This window comes from Trichosurus vulpecula, chromosome 1 (genome assembly GCF_011100635.1).
Source record: "Trichosurus vulpecula isolate mTriVul1 chromosome 1, mTriVul1.pri, whole genome shotgun sequence".
Lineage (NCBI taxonomy): Eukaryota > Metazoa > Chordata > Mammalia > Diprotodontia > Phalangeridae > Trichosurus > Trichosurus vulpecula.
The window spans coordinates 64,686,863-64,714,850 of record NC_050573.1 but is presented as its reverse complement, the minus strand read 5'-3'; the positions used below and the strand labels follow the sequence as shown (position 1 = coordinate 64,714,850).

Below are 27,988 nucleotides of genomic sequence, written 5' to 3'. Positions count from 1 at the left end.
GGGATGATTGGAAAGGAAAGCAGCCATCAAGTTCTCATGCCTTCCCAAGACCAGAGAAAATGTCTATCCATCAATTCTGAAGGACTTCTTGGAAGTGTGTCTCAGGACTAGAAGGATGCTGCAGTGGCTCCACCTTCAGCCACAGCCCATCCTCTGCTTTGAGGATGATATCTGCCTTCCGTTGGGCTGGTTTCTCATGAGGGAGAACACGGAATCGCAGCAAAGTGAGGGCCAGCACAACCTTCATCTCAGACATGGCAAAGTTCTGGCCAATGCAGTTCCTGCTCAAAGTGAAAGGGCCCTGAAGTCAATCTGTTTCTGAGAACTTTCCCCACTGCCCCACCCACTGAGGATTGGTCCTCCAGAGCCCAAAGAGGTGGGGTCTCTTTTGGAACTTTGGAGCTAGCCACGCTGACCTAGATGGGTAAGGATATCTGTCAAGCATGTAGATGGGCAAGCAGTTATTCTGGTCTTACCTGGGTCCAGCTGAGAAGGGCATAAATGCCAGGGGTGACATCTTCTGGGTGTTTTGGGCATCAAAGCGGTATGGATCATAGACCTAGTGTAGAGGGACATGTTGGAGAGGCTGGTGGGGATTATCTCAATGTCACATCCACCCAAGGTCAACAGGCTTCTCCCAGAAAGGGATGATACTCAGAATGGACAGAGTTTCATCAGGATGAATCGTTTTCACTTCCTGTTTTCCCCAGCTCTGCCAGAAAGCTACACCTGGGATATTTTTTATCTTTTGATCTTTGTGCATCTCAGTTCCATCTGATCCTAGTATCCCCAAACCCCTAGCCTGGACCATCCATGGAGTAAGGGCTTGTTGTTGATACCTCAGGGTTGGGCCACACAGCTGGGTTGTGGTGGGTTCCAAAGATGTTGATGTGGCATACATTCCCTAATAGGTGAGGAGAAGAGAGAGGGAATAATATGGTCCCCAAATTCTACTCATGGACATGACCCTTTAGGCTCTTCAGTGGGACTGCTTTAGCCTTTTCCCGTGGTAAAACCCACCATCTGGCATCTTCCATTCTCCCTTCCTCCAAACGTCCCCTTCCCCATTCTAGGATTCTCCCTCCCTCTTCTATGTGGACTGGGTCAAGGCACCTTTGGGAATAATTCGACTATCAGGTAGCATGATGTCCTTGGTGCATTGGCGGAATATTGAAGGAACTGGTGGGTGCAACCTCATGCTCTCCTTGATACACATAGTCAGGAATGGCATCTGGGTTAGATCATCCCTGAGGACAGAAGAACCATTAGCCCAGACCCATAGTGTTGAAAGGGAGGACATACCCCCACCAATTTTTGTGGAAAAAGCATGGGTAATGAGGAAGATGTTCATCAGAGGTTGAGGACTTTTATAATAAGAAATCGTGGGATATTAACAAAACTATTGATGAACAATAGAAATGTGGGAAGGGGGCTTTGGCAACTGTGTTGTTAAACTGAAAGTGGCCATGGGCTGTCAAACTTAACTGCCTAGGGCTGCCTTTATATGTCTCTTGGTAAGGGGGAAGCTGTTTCAATAAATGGGCACCATCATCCGCTAAAGATTAGCTTTAACCAAGATGGGGCGATAGAGTGCAATCTTTAGATTTAAAAGGACGAGAGCTTGATTCCTGCTTCAGTCTCTTGCTAGCTGCGTATTCCTGGGAAAGTCATTTAACCTCCATCTCCCTCCCTTTCCTTATCTATAAAATACGGGTGGTAGAGAGTTAATAATAGCATCTACCTAACAGGGTTGTTGTAAGGATCAAAGGAGACAACATATGTAAAATATTTGGCCAGCATCAAAGTGCTATATAAATGCTAGGTTTTACTGTTATTATTGGGGATGTTTCATTTGGGAATGTCCTTGGTTGTGGAGAGGGTAGACAGAGGCTTAGCCCCTGACTACACACACAGATGGGAATCCCTAGCCTGATCCCATGGTTCCAACCCCAGCCTCAGCCTGCATTGACCATTCAATCTCCTCTGGTTGACGACCTCTCAGGAGCTCTTGTATCTCCTGGCGGCAGTGGTCCTGGTGTTCCTGATGGTGGGCCAAGTTGTAGAGGGCCCAAGAGATGCCACTTGCAGTTGTATCATGCCCTGGAGTGAAGGGAGAGGAAAACAAACCCACAGAGGTGGTGTGGTGGTTAGAAATGCCCATTACTAGACTGTGGGGGAGGAGGAAGCATACCCACATATCTAGGCCAGTTCTGGTCAAAGAAGATGTCAAACAGTATGACATCAGGTCTAATTAGGACCCCACAAGAAATCTCATTCCAACCACAGGAACCCTAAGTCCTTGCCACTTCCTCTCCATTTGTCCCCTTACCTTCAAACATGAAGGTGTCAGCTTCTTCTCGGATGTCCTTATCTGACAGAGGCTTCCCATTTTCATCCTGGAACAGGCCCACATTTCTGGGTTTTTGACTTCCTATCTTCTCATGCATAACTCTGCTTAGGGGACCCAAGCAGCATCTCCCTACACTCAGGCATTTCATCTATACCTAGAGTCACTTAATTTCACCAGAACCTATTTAATTGACCCCTGTGAACTTGTCGCCAACCCCAGAAATGTCCCCTGGACTCATGAAGCTGTTAAAAAACCTGGAGGTTATTATGCTTTGGAGGTCTCCTGAAGTTTTTAGAACTCTCAGAAACCACCCAGGTCCACCTAGAACCATAATTCCAGAAGGTTCTTTGAAGCACTTAGAACCCTAGAATCCTGGGTTTGAAAAGAGACTTTACTGAATACATGAATCTCCTCGACTTTCAGAGATGCAGATCAGCTTTGGAATGCTCCTATTGTAGGGATCCTTAAGCTGGAGTGTGTGAATTAGTTTTAAGAAAAATAATTTTAAATGTATTTTAATATAATTGTTTTCCCTTGTAATTCCATGTATTTTATTAAATGCATTTAGAAACATTATTCTTAGCAGGGGTCCATAGGCTTTTGTTGTTCAGTCGTTTCTGACCCCATAGACCTTAGCATTCCAGTGTTGTCCTTAGGATTTTCTTGGCAAAGATACTGGAGTGGTTTATCACTCCCTTGTCCAGTAGATCAAGGCAAACAGAAGTGAAGTGACTTGACAGAGGTTAAGTAAGCTAGTCAGTGCCTGAGGCTGGATTTGAACTCAGATCTTTCTTACTCCAGGCCCAGTGCTGTGTCCACTGTATCACGTAACCGCTTCCAATGCCTCCATAGGCTCTGCCACACTACTAAAGTGATCTGCAACCCCAAAAGGTTAAGAAATTTTGTAGAATCTCCTTTTATTGCTTTGTCCCCTTTGCCCTCACCACTTCAACCAGCTCTGTATAGTCTTTGTCCATACTGTGTCTCATACATAAACCAGAACCTTTGTTTCTTTCCAGCAGAGCTAGACTCTTTGATATACCTAGATCTCCCCACTGATATTCCTGGACATACCTAGAATCTAATTAAGAGACTCCCCTAACAAATCTAGAACCAGTTACAGACACATTCCTAGATACAGTTAGAATGCACAAGATAGCCCTAATGTGCCCAGAACCTTCTAAAGATATTTAGAATCCTAAACACCCTGCTGTTGTCCTTAACCACAGCAATGTTTCAAAATATATTTAGAGACAGGAAATTAGAATATATATATGTAGAACCAACCACAGAAATGTGCCTAAACTATCTGGAACATAATAGAGAACTGCATTTGGGATGTGGGCCTGAATTGCAGATCTGTTTTTTACTGTATGTGGACAGAGCCTGGGCCTCGGTTCAGGAAGCCCTGAGTTCAAATCTAGTTCCAGACACTTAAAAGCTTTGTGACTCTGGGCATTTGATTAACTTCTTTTTGTCTTAGTTTCCTCATAGGAATTACTTGGGATAATAATAACACCTACTTCCCAGGGCTGTTGTGAGGTTCAAATGTATTAATACCTGTAAAGCGCTTAGCACAGTGTATGTATACTGGCACTTAGTAAGTGGTATATAAGTGTTATTGTTAGCTATTATTGCAAACCCCTTTGATCTTCCCCACCCATTCCATAGGCCTCAGGTGGGCCTAAGTGGGAAAGTTTGATTATATCTTTGTTTGTAAGTAGGCCTAAAGACCCTACTTACTAGATGCTAAGTCAATGTGGGCATGAAGCCCTCAGGACCCTAAGGGGAGTTGCTGAGGCCAGAGCCAATGGAATGTACGCTGAGTTCTAGTCAATCATGAATTCAGCCAATCAGAAGCCTGAGTTCTAGCTAATCCAATGCCTGATAGGACTGTATAAAAGGAGAGCCTAGAATTGAAGGGGAGCAGAATTGAAGAGAAGCAGAATTGAAGAGGAGAAGAGAATTGAAGAGGAACGTAACTGAGAACAGCAGAACTGAGTGCAACAGAACTAAGAACAGCAGAAGTGAAGAGCAGTAGGACTGGGAGCATCAGAACTGAGAGGAAGACATTGAGGCAGCAGACACCAAGAGGGTGCTGAAGAGCAGACATTGAAAGAACCAGTGTCGGCAGAGCTGAGGAAGAGAGTGCTGAGAGGGGAGTTAGGATTTGTGAGTGATCATTTACAGGAAGGCCCTAGCAGGGGGGAAGGTTACAGGATGACTTGGTTCCTTGCTATAATACTCTGTTATAATTTCCTTGTTATTACATTGAAGTGGGCTTACTGGTTTTGGAATATAATTGCTGCTATATCGATTTGGGGGCATTGGTTCTTGGATTTGATCCTCTGGTGTCTAAATAAATGTTATACTTCCTCTGCCCTCTACATAGAGAGTTTTTCATACTTTGTGATTCCAAGCCATTCAGGCATGTTCATGGTCATCCTGGAGGTCATGAATCTTGCCTTACAGAACCAGCTTAGAGTACTATTCTACACCAAGAGAAGAAACATAAGCACTTTTCAAAATGATTCTTTAAAGGCTAGGATCTCTGAGGAGAAAAAAGAGCTTTTGAAGAAGCTAGCAAAAGTCAAGTGTGGTTTTATTGAGGGCCCCAGGCACCCACCCCTCTACATTGGTCTCTAAGCCTAATACTACAGGGCCATGACTTTCTCTCCACAGAGAAGCCCTTTGTCTGCACCTGAACACCTGCCCTCCCTTCCCCAAGCCTGCCAGATTTCATGCTCCCCACTCACCTCCCCACACACTCACCTTGGCCAGCAGCAGCACATCTATGAAGTCCATGGTCTTGCCTTTACCCTTATTTTTGAGAAAGGCTTCAGGACCCTGTTCAGCAAGGACTTGTTTCCGGGCTTGGATAACAGCATCTGTGAAGTCATGCACCACACGGCAGGCCTGGGAGAAGCGTCTCCCATCTCTGGTGAGGAAGTATATTCTATCCCAGTACATAAGAAACTGATTGAAACGTTTCAGTGAAAGGACACTCAACTCCAGAATGGTGGAGATGTAGGGACTTGGCTTCCTGTGCAAAGTAAGAGGGACAAGGGTCAGGCTCTGGGCCAGGTAGGAAGAGAACCCACATACCTCAGACCAAGTTCCTTATTGTCCTTCCAAACTAATTCCTCCCCTGTATTGCCTGTCCTAATCACTGTCACCACCTTCCTCCAGTCTCAAAATCACTCATGGTCCCCATAATCCTGTCCATTCTTCCTCCAAAGTATTAACAGAATGATAGAGTATCAGAATTGGAAGGGACCACTGTGGTTTTTTAGAACAACCCTTAACTAGACAGTAATCAATGCTACAAGATCCCACAAGAGGTGGTCATTTAGCCCTTTCTTGAGGTCCTCAAGTGAGGGGGAATTTACTGTTTTCTGAATTTCTGAATTCTACTTTTTTCAGGTCTGTTAGGAAATTTTTTCTTTTAATATCAAATCCAAATCTGCTTTCTGCAATTTCCAATCATTACTTCTGGTTATGCCATCTTGCATCCCAAACAAGTCTAATCCATCTTCCCTTATGAGCCCTTCCATTACTTACATTACATTTATCCTTCCATCTGCTTCTTCAGTTGGTGATCATATAGAATAATCTGCTGTCCCTTCATTATCCTAGTTGCCCTTCTCTGAACATATTACATTTTATCAGCATTTTTTCATAACACTACTCTAGATAGAGAAATAGTGTGGATAGAGATGTGGGCTAGAGCAATGATATACCTCCCTCTCAAAACACACAGCTATTAGCCTAAACTACTATTACAGTGGGCTGTGACTTCTGATCACCCAGTCTTGTGACCTCTGACATAGGCATACCTAAGAAATCAGGTAAACATTTCTGGTCTAAACAGAGGCAGGATACCCAACTTCCATATACTTTCTCTATTAAACACCTGAAATTCATACACAACTGAATAATGATCAAGATAGCCAAAGAAAACCTATAGGAATTAGTTTCTTCCACCCAAGAATTGTCAAAAAAAATTCAGAGAGAATCTCATGAGCATAGGAAATGGGATTGCCAGCAAAACCAGCATCATCACAAACAAACAAGCTAACAACCTTCTGGCCCAATCAGAGATGGTCTTCAGATATCTAGAACTTTGTGCCTGGAGAGAGGGAGAGCACAGGGTTCTCATGAGAAATCCCCATGGGAATTGCAAAAACACAGCAGGGACCTTAGAAGCCACCAGGAACAGCAGTGACCAAGATGGCACAGCAGTACTCAGACTAGGACAAATTAGGCAACTAGATCAGGGTCTCTGACATTTCCAATACTCTGTCCTTCAATGTCATGGAGGGCCTTGAAGATTCAAAGCCTTGAACTTCAGAGATACAGGGAGGCCTAACCCTGGGAAATAAAAGAAGGTGGAGGAATCCAGGGGAATCAAGGTGATTTCTACCAGCCTACTGAAAAGCACAGTAGGGGTCACAGACCCCCCAGTTCCAGAACTAAAGCTGGAGAGATGAGTAACCCAAAGGAGACACTAAGCACAATATTTTTTTTCTAGATTTAAAGCTACTCCAAAATATAGCTTAGATGGCGAGAACAAGAAGCAGGTGTCCCTTTTAAAATTCTAACATCTTCAAGTGATATTATGGGAGTTAAATAAATAAAACAGAGGATTTAGAATTGTATCAGTTCTATTCTGTGATTTGGAAAAAGGAAAAGAGAAGGGAAGATAAGAGGAATCTACTAGTGTAGAAAAGACAAAGGAGGCCATGGAACTTGTTATTTCTCATAATTGAGGTGCACAAGAAAGAGTACACACATATGTAGAAATGGGTAGAGGGTGTAGGCATCATTTAGAACAATGCCTGGCACATGGTAGGCACTTAATAAATGTTTATTGATTGACTGATTATTGATCAGATCAATCTAATTCTTATCTGAAACAGACAGGAGAATGTTAAAGACACAGACACACTCAAAGAGTTTGGTGTAGAAATTTCTCACTCAACAGAAAAACATGGAATGGGAAGAAGGGAAAGTTAAAAGGGTTACTGGGGAGAGAATAGTTACAAGCAAAATAAACTTCCTGATCATGGAGGGAGGATTAAAAGTGTAATGGAGGACTGGTCACTGAAACCAGTCCATATGAACATGTGTGATATGCTCAGTTGATACAATCCTTGCTGTACTTTGGAGGATGTGTAGGCATTCTATAACTGGTTCTAGTCCATTTATCCTATGGTGAAGGGGAACATTTACGATTGGCCATGGTGCCAGAACTGAGATGCATTCAAAGGCTAATAAACAGCCAACTAGAGTCTCTTGGCTCTGACTTTCTAGACTGGCTGATATTCAAGAAAGACAAGCTGTTGTGAGTCCCTGGGTGGGGATGGAGGAACCACAGGCTCTCCCTCACCCAGAGCTACCATTTAGTCCATGAGTATATGGTCCTGCTATTACTTATGTCTTGGTCCTTTCCTGCTCTTAGATTGAAGATAGCTAGTGAGCTTTGAAAGGTTAGAATGGTGAGCCAGCAGAGATCCAGAAGCCAGAGTCCATCCTATGACTTAAGCCATCAGAAGTCTAGGAGATTTTCTGGAAGCCAGATGGTGAGGAGCAAAGTCCCAAGTGACTTGATCAGCATAGATCAAAGTCAGCCAGGAGGGAAGGAGAGTGATTCATCCATTAGCTATGGGGAAATTCCGAAATTAACTTGGTAGGTGAATGCTTTGTAAAAACTGAATTGTTTGAGTCCACTATTCCCAGAGATTGATGTGCAATCAGGCCAAGTATGTCCCTAGGTGTTGGGGGAAATATTTCAAGTCTGTTTGGACTCTGTCTTTAAAGTAAATATCATTTTGAAAAATCTAATTGATGCTGATTGGTTAAACAGAGCTGGGCACTAATAATTGGTGGGTAACAGTGGGGATGGGAGGGAAAAATACCCCAGAACAGAGGTTTTAGCCTATAGCAGAAGAAAAAGCCACTCCACTGATGATAAGTGGTACCATAGCATTCTGATGGGAAAATGTAGCCATTCTAGGTCTGGTAGCCTGACTTATGAATATGCGTGTGACTTAGAAGAGTAAGTCTAGAGTCTTACTAGAAAAGGAAACGGACAAAGAAAAGGACTGGAATCTAAGGGAGAGGGGTATCAATTGGGGAATAGATGAAAAAATCGTGATACATGAATAAAATGGAATATTATTGCTCTGTAAGAAATGACAAAGAGAACTCTGGGAATTTGAACTGACACAGAGGGAAGTGAGATGAATTTTTATAAGGACACCATTGTAAGAAAAAATAACTTTGGAAATGAGAGGTTGCCCATTAATGGGGAAATGGCTAAGCATGTTATAGCATACAAAGGTGATGGAATACTATTGTGCCATAACAGATGATGAAGAAGAAAACCTGGGAAGACTTGTTTAAATTGGTGCAGAGTCAAATGAGCAGAACCAGGGGAATTATTTATAAAATAACAGAAATATTGTAAAGGCAATCAACTTTGAAAGACTTAGGAAATCTGATAAAAATAATGATTAACCGTAAATTCAGAGAACTCAAAATGTAATAGCTTGCCAATCTCTTGTTAGAGAGGTGATGGATTTATAGTACATATTGAGACGTTTCGGGGGGGACACGGTCAATTTGGGAATTTATTTTGCTAGACTATTATACATGTTCGTAACAGGGTTTTTTCTTTCTTCTTCAATGGGTGTTGCTGGGTGGTGGGTGGTGGGTGGTGGGTGGGAGGGAGGGGAAGAATAGGAACCTGGAAATTAAATGTAATTAAAAAATCCAACTTAGAAAGCCTTAATAATTCTGACCAAAGTAATGACTAACTATGATTCCAGAGGACTTACAGTATCATATATAGTGATATATGTTACTTGCCCTATTTCCTGAGAGAGAGGTGATAGATTCAAGGCACAGAAAGAGATGTACATTTTTCCATGTGAGCACTGTTTGGATTCATTTTGCTTTACTGCTTATTTGTTACAAGGGTTTTTTCTTTTCATTATAATTTGGGGGAGGGTTTGGGGGGACAGATGGAGCTTATCAATAGTGATGCAAAAAAGAGATTCTTTGAAATATTTCAAAGTGCATAGAAGAGAACAGAAGGAAGTTCAGAAAGAACCACTGACAAGCAGGACAATTTAAAAGTAGCATTTGGAATTATGTGTATGTATTATTTGTAAATAATTATATCGTATGTACAATTATATTGGACAGCTAGGTGGTGCAATGAATAGAGTGCTGGGCCTTGAGTCAAGACCTGAGTTCAAGTCTGGCATCAGACACTTACCAGCTGTGTGACCCTGGGCAAGTCACTTAACCCTGTTTGCCTCATCTATAAAATGAGCTGATGACAGAAATGGCAGACCACTCTGGTATCTTTGCCAAGAAAACTCCAAATGGGTCATGAAGAATTGGACATGACTAAACCAACTGAACAATATATAATTATATATATATATATATAATAATATATATATATGTAATTATATTGCATAAAATTACATATATATTAGAAAGCAAGAAGTATGATGTGGAGATTGATACAAAAACATGAAAATGTTTTTAAAGTGTTTTTTTTCCAAAACAATGTTTTTGAAGATTGTCATCAATTGCTACTATTCCATCCATGCCCATCAATAGAACTCTCCTTTGTAGCAAAACAGTAAAGTTAAGCAAAATAAGATGTACATGTTCTTGACCACCATCCAACCTTTTGGTTTATGCTGTGCCTTAAGAACATGAGTCCGTACAATACAACTGTATGAGATGCCCATTCTCTCCTTTGCTCCAGCCTCTGAGTGATCATTCTCCTTGCCGAAAATAACACATCTACAATGTCTTCTTTCTTTGCTGGGCTTTCTCTCACTCTCGATCTCTCTCTCTCTCGATCTCTCTCTCCTCCCTCCTTCCCCCCTCACCTCCCCCTCATCTGTCCTTACAAAGACCTCTTCTGGGTACAAATATGTGAAGAACTCTCTCATTTTTTCAAAACCCTCACCTCTCCCAGCCAAACCCATTAAGCCATTATTCCATATTTCTCCTACCCTCACATATCTTTACTTCTCTGGCAAATTTTACAAACACTACTGAACATCTCTTCCTCTTGGATATTCTCTCCTCTTGAGTTTTTCATGACACTACTTTCTTTTCAATCTTCTCCCTACCTTTCTGATAGCTACTTCTCAATCTTCTTCTCTGGATCAACATCCTTGTTTTACCCCTTATTTGTTTGTGTAACCCAAGGCGCTGTCCTGGGACCTTTTCTCAGTGATTGCATCAGATTGTGGGTTCAACGGTTCCATGATATGTGTATGACATATATAGTCTCTGCTAAACTTCATTACCCTATCACCACTGTGTATTTCATAGGCATCTCAAACTCAATGGATCCAAAATGTTACTTATCCTCTATCTTAAACTCAACCATTCTTCTAACTTCTCTAATCTCATTGATGGCATCATAGTCTTTCCAGGTACTCAGATTTTTCCACCTGAGTCTTCTTCAGTTCCACACTGTCACTCAAACATTATATCCAATAAGTCGCAAAGGAGCCTCAGAATAACATATGATGCCTTTAGGATCAAATACAAACTCCTCAGTTTGGCATTTAGATCCCTTCAGCACCTGGCACCAACCTATCTTTCTATACTTATTCCAAATTCCTCTCCTTCACAAATTCTCTAATCCAGTCATTTGTATGCCTTCACATGACATCCCATCTCCCACTGCCATGTTTTTGCATTAGCTGTCTCCTATGCCTAGAATGCTCTCCCTACTCACTTCTAACTCTTAGAATCCCAGGATTAGAATAGATTTAAATCCAATGCCACCTCCTAGGGGAGATTTTTCCCATTCTTTTGAGTTGCTAGTGCTTCTATTCCCCTTTGAAATTATTTGGCATTTTGAATGGACTTATCTGTGGACATGCTGTTCTTAGTCCCACAGCTCAACCACAAGAATTTAATCTCTTTAAGGCAGCAGGTTTTTTTCCCATTTATCTTTGTTTCTCTGGCTCCTAGTCCAGTGCCTGGCACATAATGGACATTTAATAAATGTTTCTTGAATCAAATTGACTTTCATCAGAGAAGATGTTAAATAGAGAACAAACCCAGATGCACCATGACAGACATTCAGGGAATCAGGCTTTTCAGGGTTGTACTTCACTTTCACATGGAGGTCTCAACAGCTTCTCCTGTTCTCTTTTCAAAATGGTCAGGTCTGTGATGTATAGGAAAATCCAGCCAGAAGTCTCAGCAAGTTCTTCTATAGGGACAGTGCCCTTATTGTGATGATTGACAGCTACCTATTTGCCCCACAGATCAATTGGCTAGCTTTCTTGGTTTTCTATCTAGCATAGAGATAATAATAATAATGATAATAAGAATAAATAATATCAGCTAGGTGGCACGATGGATAGAGTTCCGGGCCTGGAGTCAGGAATATTCGTCTTTCTGAGTTCAAATCTGGCCTCAGATACATAGTAATTGTGTGATCCTGGGTGAATCACTTATTCCTGTTTGCCTCTGTTTCTCTCCTTTAAAATGAACTGGAGAAGGAAATGACAAACCATTCCAGGATCTTGGCCAAGAAAATGCAAATGGGGTCACAAAGAGTTGGATGTGACTGAAAAACAACAATAACATAGAGTAATAATAAAATTTCTATAGGATAAAATTTATATACTCATAATAACCCTGCTAGACAGATAGATAGATAGTATTATTACTCTGAGGCCCGGAGAAGTTAAGTAAATCAACACCAGATCACATAACTAGTACGTATTGGAGCCAGGGTTTGGACTCAGGTCTTTGGATTCTAACACCAGTACTCCTTCTGGTAGCCCATACTGCTTCATATGGGTATGCCTCTGTGACTGTGGTCCTGTCAACCTGTCTCCCTCTTAGCTCTTCCAGGGCCTTGTATACTGACTTTAAATGAGTTTTATGAAAGACGGATCCTTTATCCAGTTTGCAGACTAGAGTTTTGTCCACAGAACCAGATTAGACTGTGCCTCACTGAATGGGACCAGGAGATTTAGCTCTGTAGACAAGCCCTGTAGTTGGTGTGGGGAATTAAACAAAATACTCCCTCGTGTCCTCTCCCACAGCCATCCTCAGCAGAATGAAGCTATCACCTGATGGCATAATGCCATTTTAAATCCATTAGTTAAGGCTATTAGAATGCAAGAAACAACTGAAGTGCTGCTAAATGTGATGGCTCTAGGATCTGGAGAGGCCCTATAATCAGACTTAGTAAATTTGGGTAATAAGAATAGATCACTATCATAGATGTTGCTGTGTCCTTTGAGAATAGATATTCTACCTTCCCATTGTCTGTAGAGGCAAAATTGACAGACAGAGAGTTGATTAGCATATGGCTCAGGAAGGCTACGGAACATATTATAATGTTATGATAATTGGGGATTTTGGCAGCCAGGTGGCACAGTGGATAGAGTGCTGGATCTGGAGTCATGTAGACTCATCTTTCTGAATTCAGATCTGGCCTCAGACATTTACTAGCTGTGAGACCCTGGGCAAGTCACTTAACTCTGTTTGCCTCAGATCCTCATCTATAAAATGACTGGGGAAGGAAATGGCAAGAAAACCCCAAATGGGGTCACAAATAGTTGACCATGGCTGAAATGAATAACAACAGAAGTTGGGGATTTGGAGGCTGGGATCCAGTCAATGACAAAGTGATGTCTAAATTAAATATTAGCCCTGCATATGCAGACCTAATGAAGAAATTAATATTAATATGTTAGATGTAATAAATTAGACAAATATATCTATAGATATACCTGTATCTAATATCTAATATCTATATTCAATATATCTATAAATAGATAAAATAATAGATGGAATAAAGATACACATGTTATTCTGTATGTGCATATATCTCTATTATCTATTGATCATCACATCAGAGTGAGACGTTAAGATTCAGTTTTAGAAGATAATATTCTCTCCATCTTAGTTGGACAGAAAATGATCCTATTAAATTCAAATAGGGAAGAGACTGCATTTTTATTCTATATGGAACATTATTGGAAAATGTCTTATCTTGTTATACACACATATATACACACTTTATTATTGTTATTCAGTCATTTCAGTCATGTCTGACTCTCCATGACCCCATTTGGGGTTTTCTTGGCAAAGATACTGGAGTGGTTTGCCATTTCCTTCTCCAGCTAATTTTACAGATAAGGAAACTGAGGCAAACAAGATTAAATGACTTGCTCAGGGTCATCCAGCTAGTAAGTGTCTGAGGCCGTACTGGAACTCAGTATGACGGGTCTTTCTGACTCCAGGCTCTCAGCACTCTATCCACTGTGCCACCCAGTTGCCTGTTTTGTGTGCATGTGTGTGTGTGTGTGTGTGTGTATTTGTGTACGTATATATAATATGCACATATATGTATACGTGTGTATATGTACATATTATGTGCATTTATTGAGTTTTACTATTGCCAGGTAATTGTGTAGCAAACATTCTGAGAAGTATCTTAAATAACAAAAACAACTGTAAATTTGTGTATTTTAAACATTTTTGAACAAAAGTAAAGTATTTCTTACTGAGTCCCCTACACGTGATTCTGAATGTCTCCTTGGTAAAATCTGCAGCCGCTGCAAAAATCTTTGATGATGAGTCTTCCCTGCCTGTCTGATTGTGCATCACTCTGTTTCCTCACACCAGATCACATGGTCCCAATTGTCTTCCTCTCTGTACTTCCTTGTATTGCTCTTCCCCAGTCAATAATCCTACTTCACCCATCTGTCTTTTCTCTTGAGTTACCTAGTAATCTGCCCCACCAACAAGACAGCCCCTGTTAGGATAAATAGAACTCAAAGAAAAGAACCAGGGAGACAGTTGGAAGGAAAAAGATGGTTAGTATTGAAAGGAAATGAAAACTGGAGACCCAAAAGGTGGAAAAGTTGGTAAAGAGGAGACAAAAAGAAATGATTCCTAATCATGAGCTCAAGACTTGTCCCTGGAGACTTCAATAAGTAATGCACAGCAGTGCCATAGTTAAGTACCTGTTCTGTGCTCAGCCTGTATTGGAATTGCCTGACTTGCAAATAGTTGATACTGAAAACTTCTCTTGTGCTTTCCCTTAAAAAAGATGGATCAGGGGAAGTGTTAAAGGCAGTATGTCTGGTAAGGAAGTAGGGCAGCTATTGGGGCATAAAAGTCATGCTTAGCCAATCATCTATGGGAAGTCCAGTTACAGGATCAGCCCTGAGCTGCTGCTCCTTCCTGACTGTTGCAGATTTTGTCCTTGGTACTGTGCACTCTCTCCCTGGAGTTCTTCCTTCCCCTGTTCACATGGGGCTATCTCATCTCTAGTTCCTGAGACCCCATAGCCAAAGCCCAGAAGGACACTCACTCTTGACAGTTGCTATCATGGCTGAAGATGCATTTCTGTAGGCTATCCAGGGTCATGAGGCTGACGTGCTCAAACATGTCCAGGTAGGTGCTACCCTCTTCACACAGATGCCTCCACTTCTCCTGCAGAAGAAAGAGAGAGGGTATGGGCCTGGCCCCCTCCCAGGATCTGACCTGATGACCCCAGTCTCTCTAGACACTCAGAGAGGGCAAGAGAGAGACCTCTGCCATGGAGAGTAGAGTGGGGCTTTGGGTCACCCTGAGAATGTGTCATGGGGATGAAGAGAGCCAGAACTAGAAGTTAGCAACTGAGGACTTGCTCCTGCTCTGCCCCTGATTTACTCTATGTCCTCAATGGTGTTTCGGGGATTCGAAAGTGATCTACCCTGTGAAAGGTGCCAGAAGAGGCTCATGGATGATGACGCCAATGGGCCCTGCCTCCCTTCTAAAGCCAAGCTACCCCTGGTAAGAGAGGGCAGATGGTGTGATGCTCCACAGCCATAATTAGACATTTTTATGTCTGGACAACTGTTATCAGCCATGTCTGAGCCATGTGGCAGTAACTCTACCCTCTTCAGGGAAGGAAACAGAGACCACATGACTCAAGTGTGAGGTCATTGCTCAGAGTGATGGGGATTTGGGTAACTTTGAAGCAGGGAAAGAGATCACCCATGCTGCCAGCGGGTAGTTATTTTTAAAACTAATTTTTAAATGATTATTCTTGCTAACTGGACTTGCTAAGACTTTATTTTTTCTAGAGGACTAAAACACTGCAGTTTCTATATTTGGAATCTTCCAAGTTGGTTACCCTTGGGCAAAGCCCGTATCAGCTTGTCTTAATTGCAGTTCTTATGTGTGCACCATCACACCTGCTGTAACCCAAGTTGGTCTAGGAGGGTAGGTGCTCAATGTAGACTCTAGCTGTGATTGGTGTTCCTCTTCCAACCCACTTGAGACCCCTTCAGGCTCACGTGCATGATGTCTGCAGTCTGGTTAAATATCTTCACATAGGGCTTGAGGATGTCAAAGTGGAAAGCTGGGGTGAGTAGGCGCCGGTGCCGGCTCCATTTGTCTCCATTGCTCACGAGGAGCCCATCCCCTGGGAGAGGGGAAAAGCAGGTAGAAGAAGCCCAGGTCCAGTCCCTCAATTCCTTGCCCACCCAGAGCCCCAGCTTAGACTCCTACATAGATCCCTAAACCCAATAGCTTCCACCTGCCCCTTAGGCATTTACTTATCCCTGAATCCCTCACCCATAATGCCCGGCCCTCAAGACTTAGTTCCCCACACACAAGCTCATCATTTCCCTGTCTACAAACACCTGACTGCCAGGATTCCCAGCCTCATAGGCTAAGGGCATTTGGGGGCCTTTGCCCTAGGTCTTATTCTTGCTTCCTGGTGTTACTTCTGACCACACTCATTACTCACCCAGCCAGGGCTTCAAAAATCCATAGATAAGATCATCCTTGAGTGCAATATAGGCTGTTGGGAGAGATAAAACCTTCAAATTGGGTGAATACACACATACATATAAATATATGTATCTGTATGTATACTTCATATTCATATATACAAAGCATATATATATATGCATAGCTAGCTTTATCTATACATATATCCCTATGTAGTAAAGAAGTGGGGTAAGGAATGTACCATAAGATATGACACCCCAAGAGAGGCCAAGGGAGGGTAACTTAACCTTGGCCTGGGGTCCCAAGGTTCCGTGCTGAAAGGTCAGGGGCTGGAGTTTCTTTCATTTGCCCCTCCCCAGTATCAAAACAATCACCCTCGAAACCAGGCACAGATGGGACAAGGAGAACAAGAGGACAGCAGAGAGTAGCATGGAGGAATGGGTGAGCCTGGAGGTGGGAGAGAGAGTGAAACAGGAGCAGGAAAGTGAAGGTAATAGAACACCCAGATATACACTGATAGGCTGGATGGACATGGACCGTAGAAGACCCTGGGAATGACCCAAAACACCTTGGACCAGCTGACCCCTGGCTATGACTCAGGCACAAGTCACCATGAAACAAATCAGACATGGCTCTATATTTCTTAGGCATAATGCAAACGTGGCCCCAGGCATATCTCCAGGGATCCACCAGACATTGCTCAAATCATGTTGAATATAATAGCTCAGATTCCAACCATACACAGATGTAAGAAAGGCCCATAGATCCAAGGCAAAATATGGACTTTCAATAAAATAGAGGACTTCCAAGATTTCTCAGTGAAAAGACCAGAGCTGAATAGAAAATTTGACTTTCAAATACAAGAATCAAGAGAAGCGTGAAAAGGTAAACAAGAAAGAGAAATCATAAGGGACTTACTAAAGTTGAACTGTTCTGTTTACATTCCTACATGGAAAGAGGATGTGTATGATTCATGAGACCTCAATATCATAGTAGCTGAAAGGAATATGCATATATATATGTGTATGCATATATATACATATGTGTGTGTCTATGTATGTATATATGTAGGTGTATATATATATATATAGATAGATAGATAGAGTGCATAGGGTGAGTTGAATATGAAGGGACGATATCTAAAAAAATAAAATTAATTTAAGGGATAAGAGAGGAATATATTGAGAGAGGGAGAAAGGGAGAGATAGAATGGGGTAAATTATCTCGCATAAAAGTGGCAAGAAAAAGTGGTTCTCTAGGAAGGGAAGAGGGGGCAGGTGAGTAGGAATGAGTAAATCTTGCTCTCATCGGATTTGACCTGAGGAGGGAATACCATACACACTCAATTGGGTATCTTACCCCACAGGAAAGAAGGAGGAAGAAGATAAAAAAGGGGGGACAATAGAAGGGAGGGCAGACAGGGGGAGGAAGTAATAAAAAACAAACCCTTTCGAAAAGGGGCAGGGTCCAGGGAGAAAATTCAATAAAGGGGGATAGGTTAGGCAGGAGCAAAACATAGTTAATCTTTCACAACATCAGTATTGTGGAAGGGTTTTACGTAATGATATGCAAGTGGCCTATGTTGAATTGCTTGCCTTCTTAGGGAGGGTGGGTGCGAAGGGAAGAGGGGAGAGAATTTGGAACTCAAAGTTTTAAAAACAGATGCTCAAAAACAACAACAACAAAAAAGTTTTTGCATGCAACTAGGAAATAAGATACACAGGCAATGGGGCATAGAAATTTATCTTGCCCTACAAGAGAAGAAGGGAAAGGGGGATGGGAGGGCAGTGGGGTGACAGATGGGAGGGCTGACTGGGGAATGAGGCAACCAGAATATATGCCATCTTGGAGTGGGCGGGAGGGTAGAAAGGGGGAGAAAATTCGTAATTCAAACTCTTGTGAAAATCAATGCTGAAAACTAAATATATTAAATAGATTAAATTAAAATAACAAGAAAGGCCCATAGAAAACCCTGAGACATTGCCCCCAAACCTAATAGTTCAGACACTAACCACATATGATTCGGTACCCTCCTCCCATAGACATGGTTCAGACATTCTTGGACATGGGCTACACCATACTTGGACATGGCTCAGGTACTCTCCAGAGAGCACACTTACCACGTAGTCATGGCCCACATCAGTCACCAAGATATGGCTCAAATACTTTATACCCTAAGACATGACATAGACCCTGGCCACACAGGGCTTGGACACTTTCTCATGTGGCCTAGACACTCCTTTAGACATGAAATCATGCACAATAGTTTATATATCTCCATCTAATTATGACCCAGGCACTTCTAGACATGGCTTTGTACACAATTACATACCACTCTAGACAACATTGAATGCAGTCCCAGTCAGGGCCCAGGCATCACCTTGGATGTGACTATAGACATAACCTAGGCATGCTTTAAAACATGGTACCAACTGAACTCCGATAGCCCAGGCACATTCCAGACATGACCTTGATAGTTTCAGAAATGGCTTCCAGTATATTGCAGGGATAGTTTTACATGGTCTCAAATGTAGCCCCAGAAACATCTCACATATGAGGAAGAGTAGACAAAGGAATAAGCATTTATATAGAGCCTACTAAATGCTTTTACAAATGTTATTTCGTTTGATTCTCATAACATCTCTGCTACTATTATCCCTGTTTCATAGATGAGGAAACTGAAGCAAATAGACATTAAGTGACTTCCTCATGATCACACAGGTGGAAAAATGTCTGATGTCATATCTGAATTCAGGCCCTGATTCCACGCCCAAATCTTTATCTGCCATTCCACCAGTTGCCTCAAGTTTTATCATGGTTGCCACCCTGGCCCCAGATATACCCAGGATGTGGTTCTAGATACAATGACCCAGATACAAACTAGAACTAGTTCTATTCCCACATCAAGCATGGTCCTATACCATGGTAGGTATGACCCTAGAAACCCTGATTTGTTGGCAGGACACAGCCTCCATAAGAGACATGTCCCAAGGTAGCATGCTGGAGAAATAGCAATGAACATGGCCTCTGATCTATACCTGCTATATGGTCCCAGATGTGTCAGGGAATTACAGCGTAAGAGACACTTTCCAGTTTTCTCATACCTCACTCCCATCCATGTAGTCTATGATCTAGTGACACTGCCCTTTCTTGCTGCTCCTCAAACAAGAAACCCTAGGAAAGCTGTGCCCCCAAGTCTAGACTACTCTGTCCCCCTCATCTCTGCCTCCTAGCTTCCTTAACCTCTCAGATAAAATTCCACTTTCTCCAAGAGGCCTTTCACAATCAGTCTTAATGCTAGTGCCTTTCCTCTATTGGTTATTTCAATTTATCCTGTATACATCTGGCTTGTACATGTTTATTTTTACATGTTGTCTCTCCAATTAGACAGCAAGCTTCTTGAGAGAAGTGACTGTTTTTGCCTTTCTTTCTATCCCCAGTGCTTAGATAACTAGTAACTAACTAGTATCTGGTAACTACTAAGATTTTTTTAAAAAAATTTATGTTTAGTTTATGGAATAAGAAAAGCATTTCCATAATACAGTATAATAAAAAGATAATTGCACAGGAAACTTTTAAGTAAGCTCTTAATAAAAACTTATCAGCTTGACTTGATTAGGCATAGGCATACTTAAACAGGAACCAAAAAGTTTCTGAATGTGCTAACATCTTATGGGGAGGAATGTTTTTCTATGTATTCCTTGTAAGTTTCCATTCTGGCCAAGACAGAGACTTTAGCAAGCAGTCAGGTATGGCCTGGTTCCATTGCCATCTCCCAATAGGCACAGAGTCTGAGTATTTTAGTCCCACGTTAGTGTACATGGCAGAAACCCAGTGGAATTAATATGGCATGTTGAGTGAATGGGTACAATCTTATCTAAAATGATGTTATGGGCTTTTCAACCATACTACCTAATGTCGGGTAAGAATTGTACCTGCCCGTTGACTTGTGCCTTACAGTCTCTGAAGAAGAAAAAGAATTAAAGAATCTTAGGGTAGAGGATAGAATAGTTGGTTGTTGTCTTTTGTTCTTGAAGAAGACCAAAATGACATCACTATGCTAGAGTCAAGATTCAATGTGTCCGACTGTGGATGATCAGGCCAATGCAAGCTCAGAATGCTGTACCACAGTTCAGCCACATGTGCATCCTGCATGTCCTTTGAGCTGTTTCAATTCTGCTTTGCTCATAGATCACAGCACCTTCTCTGATGTGGGAATGCCATACTGAGCCGTCCTGTGCCAGTGTCTCCCATGTCACACAATCAATTCCAAAGTTCTTGAGAAAGACCTTGAGAGTATCCTTGTATTGCTTCTTCTGACCACCATGTGAACACTTGCCCTGTGTGAGTTCTCCATAAAATAGTCTTTTGGGCAAGTGTATGTTTTGCATTTGGACAATGTGGCCAGCCCATAGGAGTTGTGGTCTCTGAAGCAGAGTTTGAATGCTTGGCAGTTTAGTTCGAGTAAGGACCTCAATGTCTGGTACCTTATCCTGCCAGATGATCTTCAGAATCTTCCTAAGACAATTCGAATGGAAGCAATTCAGTTTCCTGGCCTGGTGCTGGTAAATTGCCCAGGTTTCACAGGCATACAACAATGAGGTCAGCATCACAGCTCTGTAGACCTTGAGTGTGGTAATTAGTCTAATACCTCTTCTCTTCCATATTTTCCTTTGGAGCCTCCCAAACACTGAACTAGCTCTGGCAATGTGCGAGTCAACCTCATTTTCAACGTGCACATTCCTGGAAAGTACACTACCGAGGTAAATGAACTTTTCCACAGCATCCAAAACTTCTCCATTTGCTGTAATTGATGGTTCCATATATGGATGGTGTGGCAGTGGCTGATGGAGTACCTGTGTTTTCTTGGTGCTAGTTATAAGGCCAAAATTAGCACAAGCAGCAGAGAATTGATCCATACTTTGTTGCATCTCAGCTTTAGAGGCTGCATTGAGTGCACAATCATCTGCAAACAGATAATCATGCACCAACACTCCTTCCACTTTGGTCTTGGCTTACAGCCTTTTCAAATTGAAGAATTTACCAACACTGTGGTAGCTGACCTTGATGCTGTGTTCATCCCACTGAAATCATTTGACAACATGGCTGAAAACATCATGCTTAAAAGCATGGGAGCAAGCACGCAACTTTATTTCACTCCATTGGTGACTGGAAAGGAAATGAGTGGAGACTACTAAAGAGAAAAAACAGAGTACCAATAAGAGACAGAGGACTATATAGAGAAGTAGAGGTGCCTATATGTGGTACTTAATAAACAGTTGTTTTAATTGGTTTGTTGAGCCAGAGAAAGAGAAGAAAGGCAGAGTACTGAGAATGGAACTTATGATCCTCAAGAGCCCAGGGAACTTGGTATAATGGGAGTGAAGGGAAGGTTTAATATGACAATATAGAGGCTTAGAAGAGGGTAAGATGATTGAGAGGGCCTGGAGATGGTCCTCTTGGGGATCTTGGAAACCTGAAGGGCAGACTGGGACAAAGGTTGCCAAAGTAACCTTGACCTCTAAATATACCTGATGCGGAAGTAATAGGCCTGATGTAGTCGGGGTGGCAGAGTGTAACCATGGGGCGGAAAGGTCCCATCCAGAGTAGAAAGGCCTCCCTGAAAGTGGCCACGATACTAGTAATCTGCTTCAGATTTTCTTCTTTGTTGTTTATCTATGAACAAAAGAAAAGTAAGAGTCATGACTTCAAAGCAGGCTTCAAAGAACCAACAATGAATACTGCCTCCCTCCTCCCTTCATCATGGGAGGCTGAAGAGGAATCTAAGGGGTTCAGCCTGTACTTTTCCTGAGGCATCTTTTTAATGAAATCACCATGAGAGGAATTGTGGCATCACAGAAAGACTACTGGATTGATAAATAATGATACATTCTTAGATTTGGTGAGGGCAGGGATGGCTCAGAAGCCATTTGGCAAAAATCTCCTTGGTAAGACATGCAAGTGTCTTTGACCTATTGTGCAGGGGGACCCATCACCTCTTGAAAGAGCCCACTCCACTTTTGGACATTCCAATTTTGGGGAAACTTTTCTGATACAAAGCCTATTTTGGCCTCTTTCTAGCTTCTACCCACTGATCCTGGCTCTGTCCTCTGGGCAGATTGAGCCCATCTTCCTCATGACACCTTGAACACAGTCATCATTTCCCATGAAATTTTCTTTTCCAGGCTGAAAGTACTCAATTGGAACAAACAAAACTCTTTGCATCTAATATCGTTGGGGAATGTCTGTTATCCAAGATTTATAGGGAACTGACACAAATGTATAAGACTTGGGAAGAAGAGCTGGCCTTGAAACCAGGAAGCCCTGGGTTCAAGTCCTGCTTCAGGGTCTGTGTGATTCAGAGCAAAGATAACAACATATGCAAAAATAAAAAATGATATTAAAAGACTTAAATTCTGATTAATGTCAATAAATGGTATCAATTCCAAAGAGCTTCTGCTGCTGCTAGCTAGCATTTAAACTTTAAGTTTTATAAAGTCCTTTACAAATATTTCATTTAGTCTTGCAAAAACCTTGGGAGGTAGGAATTATTATTATCAACTGTATTTTGCAGATGAGAAAACTGAGTCAGACTGAAGTTAAATGACGTGCCCAGAGTCATAAGTGTCTGAGGCCAGAATCAAACTCAGCTCTTCCCAACTCCAGGACTAACATTCTACCCACTATACCAGCCAGCTGCAATCTATTGTGGGTCACTGAAAATTTCTCCCTGCTTTTCACATTTTCTGGAAGGTCTTCAGTCCTTTGTATTTTTTACTACTCTACTTTTGTCTCACTCATGTTCAAAAGAAAAAGTTAGAAGGAGAGGATGATAGTTTTTTTCACATTGATGAAAGAGAGATCCAGAAGCACCAGCTAAAAGATAAAACAAAGAGCATAGAGGCCAATTAAAGTCTCCTAAGAAAGAGAAGATGCTATATAGATGCAGAACCAAGGGCAGTTCAGAGGTCTGGAACTAAGATTCACCGGTGGGAGGATGAAGAAGAGAAAAAAGAGAAGGAATTGTAGGATCTAAAATTTAGATCTGAAATCATAGGGACCTTGAGAATTACCTATTACAGTGACAGTAATCAAATCAACACTACCATTCCTGGAAAAGGTTTGTGGATTAGTTTTTGCATGACTCCACCCACCATCCCTCTGAATTTCCTGTCTGAAACACTCTTCCCTGGCCACCACTCTCTTCTGTGTAGTAGTAATTGTCTTCTTAGTAGTCGTTGTCTTCCCCTGTGAGAATGTAAGATCCCTGAAGACAAGGATGGCCTTACTTATTTACATTTGCATGTCCAGCTCTTAGCCCAGTGCTTGGCACATAGGAAATGCTCTAAAAATGCCATTTCATTTAATAATTCATTGATTCATTTATTCCAAACACTTCATTTTGCAGTGGAAAGCAAATCTGAGAGAACTGAAGTGACTTACTCAAGATCCTACAGTAGTAGTAAGTATGAAAAGCCTAAATTTGAACTGGATTCCTCTCTAACAAGTTGAGCATGCTCTTTACTATACCATATTACCTCATCAACCTTCTAGAATGATAAGCCCTCCACTTACTATAGTTGAGATAATGATACAGATAAAGGAGAGAGAGCTACTGAGGTCTCCTTAATTTCTGTTTTCTTTTCAGGGAGAATGATATCTAGACCTGAAAGGATGCAATGAAAATGGTGAATAGGGAACTGAAATCCAAAATACTCAGAGTTTAAGACACCAGCCTTAAAATAACAGACAGGTCCCAGGACACTGAAGAGAGCTGGCAGGTGTGAAAAGTCTTGGAGAATTAGCTATGTAGCTTACAACTGGAAACAATCAAGTGTCCTGTTCTTCCAAAATGGAAAGGGAGTAGATTTTTTCAGACTACAGGCCAGAGACCTTGACATCTGTTCCTGGCAAAATTATCTATTATGTGATTAAAGTGAAGGTTTATGTGCATTAAGGAAGGGGAAGAGTGATCATGAAAAGCCAGCAAGGCTTCACAAGGTACACGCCATGCCAAACTTACTTCATTTTCTCTATGGAAAGGGTTATAAGGTGAGGTAGGGAATGCCATACTAAAGATATACTTGGAGGTTTTTTGTTTTAATTAGTTTTATTTATTTTGTTAAATATTTCCCAATCACATGTAAAAAAATTAATAATCATTTAAAAAAAATTTGAATCCCAAATTCTCTCCCCCCTTTCTCCCTTTGGGAAGGCAAGCAATGTCATATCTGTAGTCCATATGAAGTCATGCAAAGCTTATTCCATATTAGCCATGTTGCAAAAGAAAATACAAACAAAACAATAAAAATAAAGTTTTAAAAATATGCTTCAAATTGTATTCAAAGTTCATCAACTCTCTCTCTGGAGCAACCCCTTGATTTCCAATTCTTTGCCATCACAAAATGAGCTGCTATAAATATTTGGTACAAATATGTCCTTTCCCCTTTTCTTTGATCTCTTTGTGATATAGACTTAGTAGTGGTACTGCTGAGCCAAAAAGTTTTTGCAGTTTTATAGCTCTTTGGGGATAGTTCCACTAACAGTTCATTAGGGTCCCGATTTTTCCATATCCACTCCAGCATTTGTAATTTTCCTTTTCTGTCACATTAGCCAATCTTATAGGTGTGAAGTAGTCTCTTAGATGTGTTTTAATGTTCATTTCTCTAATCAATAGTGACTTAGAGAATTTTTTCATGTGATTATTGATAGCTCTGATTTCTTCTACTTAAAACTGCCTGTTCATAATGTTTGACTATTTATAAATTGGGGAATGGCTCTTATACTTATCAATTTGGCTCAGTTCTCTGTATATTTGAGAAATGAAGCCTTTAGTAGAAGAGCTTAGTGTAATTTTCCCACCCACCTTCCATTTTCCTATTTTACCTCTAATTTTGGCTGCATTAGCTTTGTTTGTGCAAAAGCTTTTTAATTTCATATAATCAAAATTATCATTTTGATTCCCATAATCCTATCTCTTGTCTGTTCATAAATGTTTCCCTTACCCATATGTCTGACATGCACATTTTTCTATGCTCCCCTAATTTACTTATGATATCCTTTAAGTCTGAATCACTTACCCATTTTTGACATTATCTTGCCTATTTTCTGCCAATCTGCTTTCAAACTTTTCCAGCAATTTTTACCAAATGTAGAGTTCTCACCCCAAAAGCTTGGATCTTCGGGTTTATCAAACACTAGATTACTATGGTCATTTGCCATTCTGTATCGTATACCTAACCTATCCCACTGATCCACCATTCCAATTCTTAGTATCAGATTGTTTGGATGATCGTCACTTTGTAATATAGTTTGAAATCCAGAACTACAAGGCTGCCTTCCTTAATATTTTTTCATTGATTCCCTTGAAATTCTTGTCATTTTGTTCTTTCAGATGAATTTTATTACAATGTTTTGTTACAATTATTCTATAAAAAAATCCTTTTGTAGTTTGATTGCTATGGCACTGAATAAGCAAATTAATTTAGGTAGAATTATCATTTTTATTATATTGACTTGGCCTGTAGCTGTTCATGTGCTTAGTCATGTCCAGCTCTACATGAACCTATGGACTTTGTTCATGGCATTTTCTTGGCAAAGATATTGGAGTGGTCTGCCATTTCCTTCCCCAGTGTGTCCTAATTTTACAGAAAAGGAAATGTTGCCAAATGGGGTTAAATGACTTGCCAAAAGTCACACACCTAATAAACATTGGAGGCTGGATGTGAACTAAGATCTTTTTTTTCTAGGCTTGGTGCTCCATCCACTTCACCACCTAGCTGCCCCTATGGTGTGGCTCACCCATGATCAATTCACATTACTCTAATTATTTAGATCTCTTCTTATTTGTTTTGTAGTTATGTTGTTATAATCCCTGGTCTTGTCCTGGCAGATAAACTCCCACATAATTTATATTGTCTACAGTTACTACAAATGGAATTTCTCTTCCTGTATCTTGCTGCAGGATTTAGTTGGTAGTGCATAGAAATGCTGACGATTTATGTGGATTTATTTTATAGCCTACAACTTTGCTGAAGCTGCTAATTGCCTCACCTAGTTTTTGAGTTGATTCTCTGGGGTTCTCTAAATATATCATCATATCATCAGCGAAGAGTGAAAATTTTGTTTCCTCAGTGCCTATTTTTATTTTTTTCAATTTCTTTTTCTTGTCTTATTGCTATAGCTAGACTTTATAATACAATATTGAATAATAATGTTGGTAATGGACATCCTTGCTGCACTCCTTATCTAACTGGGAAGGCTTCAAGCTTATCCCTATTACAGATAATGCTTGCTTTTGGTTTTAGATAGACACTATGTAAAATTATTAATTTAAGAAAGAATCCACTGATTTCTATACTTCCTAGTGTTTTTTAAATAGGAATGGGTGTTGTATTTTGTCAAAAATTTTGCACTTATTGTTATAATTATATGATTTTTATTGGTTTTGTTATTGATATATTCACCCTGCATTCCTGGTATAAATCATATCTGGTCATAGTGTTTGATCTTTGTGATATTGCTATAATCTATGATATACCTGGATTTCAATGAGGTGCTGGACAAGGACTTTTATGATGTTATTGGGAAAGTGTGCTCTAGTGGAAAAATACTATATTTGGAGTCTGAACATCTGCTCCTCTATGACCTTGGATATGTAATTTGACCTCTCTAGGCCTTAGTTTTCTCAGATACATATGTACATATATTCATATCTCTATATATCTGTATATGTATATATTTTATATATATGTAATGATGAGAATATATATATATGTGTACATATATATATATACACACACATACATACATATATATAGTTTGGATGGGTAATTTCTAAAGTCCTTTCTAAGTCTAAATCTTCTGGTCTTGTGGTATACACAAGGATCCCTCTGGGTAGCAGATTGACTTAGAAAACCACAGACTAACATCATCCATGTTCTATTGTATTTCTATCCATTTTGCTAAGTATTTCCCAATTTTATTTTAATCAGATGCCAACTGTATTCAGGAATTCTAGCTGCATGTTTGACACCTGTTCTGGATTACAGTATAGTTAGATGCATTTGGAACTTGTTTGTCTGAGAAAGATCTGGGGATTTTATTGGAACCAGGCTCACCAGGAGTCAACATTGTACCATGGTGGCCAAGAAAGCCAATGTGACTTCAGATAACATAAACAGACTCATACTATTCCCAGCAAGCGAAGTGAGAGCCATGTTGTCCTCTGCCCCCTGGGGTGGGGTGGGGATCATATTGGGAGCCCAGAGTACTGTGTTCAGTTATGGGCACCCATTCAACATGAGGTCTTGCCTTCCTTGTGTCTCCACATCACACTGAAAAATCAGCCACCTTCTCTGTGTCCCATTTAAGCATTTTTCTGAGCATGAATAACTTCAAGAGGGACCCTTTCTCTATTTGTACCACCCAGGACTTCTGGAATGCAGGATGCCCAAGTTACTCTTTCCCTGTGAAGGTCTGCTCAGGTCCTTGTCCTTTTTGTTTCCCACTCTAATTTCTTAACTGCTCCTTAGCCCCCTCAATCCCCTCAAATACTTAGTTCATTCAGCTCCCTATTTCATCTCCCCACTGAGCTCCCCAGCTCTTGGCCCAAGTTTTCCCACTTACCATCCCCAGGTGGCCAATGAACCAGTTCTGCAGGGGTGGCTGGGGGAAGCATCGAAAATACTGGCAGATGGTGTAGTATCTATATAGAGAGGATAAGACCTGGGCCAGGATCCATGTGCTAAGTGCCAAGAAGCATAGGAGCAGGCCTGAGGAAACTCCAGGGTTCAGCCCTTCCAGACCCAGTTGGTGAGACAGCCACTGAGACCCAGGCAACAT

At 41.1% G+C, this 27,988-nt stretch overlaps 1 protein-coding gene across 1 annotated transcript; it reads right to left on the bottom strand.

The window, feature by feature from the left end:
- Positions 1 to 70: 70 nt before the first annotated feature.
- LOC118829105 (cytochrome P450 4F8-like) lies at positions 71 to 27,988 on the bottom strand. The gene is made up of 12 exons (XM_036736091.1): positions 27,773 to 27,988; positions 21,676 to 21,820; positions 16,161 to 16,214; positions 15,706 to 15,833; positions 14,736 to 14,857; positions 5,123 to 5,393; positions 2,330 to 2,396; positions 1,971 to 2,100; positions 1,114 to 1,247; positions 840 to 904; positions 477 to 559; positions 71 to 281 (listed from the first exon to the last, which is right to left on the bottom strand). The coding sequence occupies exons 1-12, from the start codon at positions 27,986 to 27,988 to the stop codon at positions 71 to 73; spliced, it is 1,626 nt and encodes a 541-aa protein (XP_036591986.1).

Bases quoted from the DNA above. Each gene is read 5' to 3' on its own strand.
- LOC118829105 (XM_036736091.1), bottom strand. From the start codon at position 27,988: ATGTTGCCTGGGTCTCAGTGGCTGTCTCACCAACTGGGTCTGGAAGGG. The intron at 14,858-15,705 runs GTGAGCCTGAAG...TTTCTTCTGCAG, and splicing joins AGACTGCAGACATCATGCAC to GAGAAGTGGAGGCATCTGTG. The intron at 282-476 runs GTAAGACCAGAA...CACTTTGAGCAG, and splicing joins CCCTTCTCAGCTGGACCCAG to GAACTGCATTGGCCAGAACT.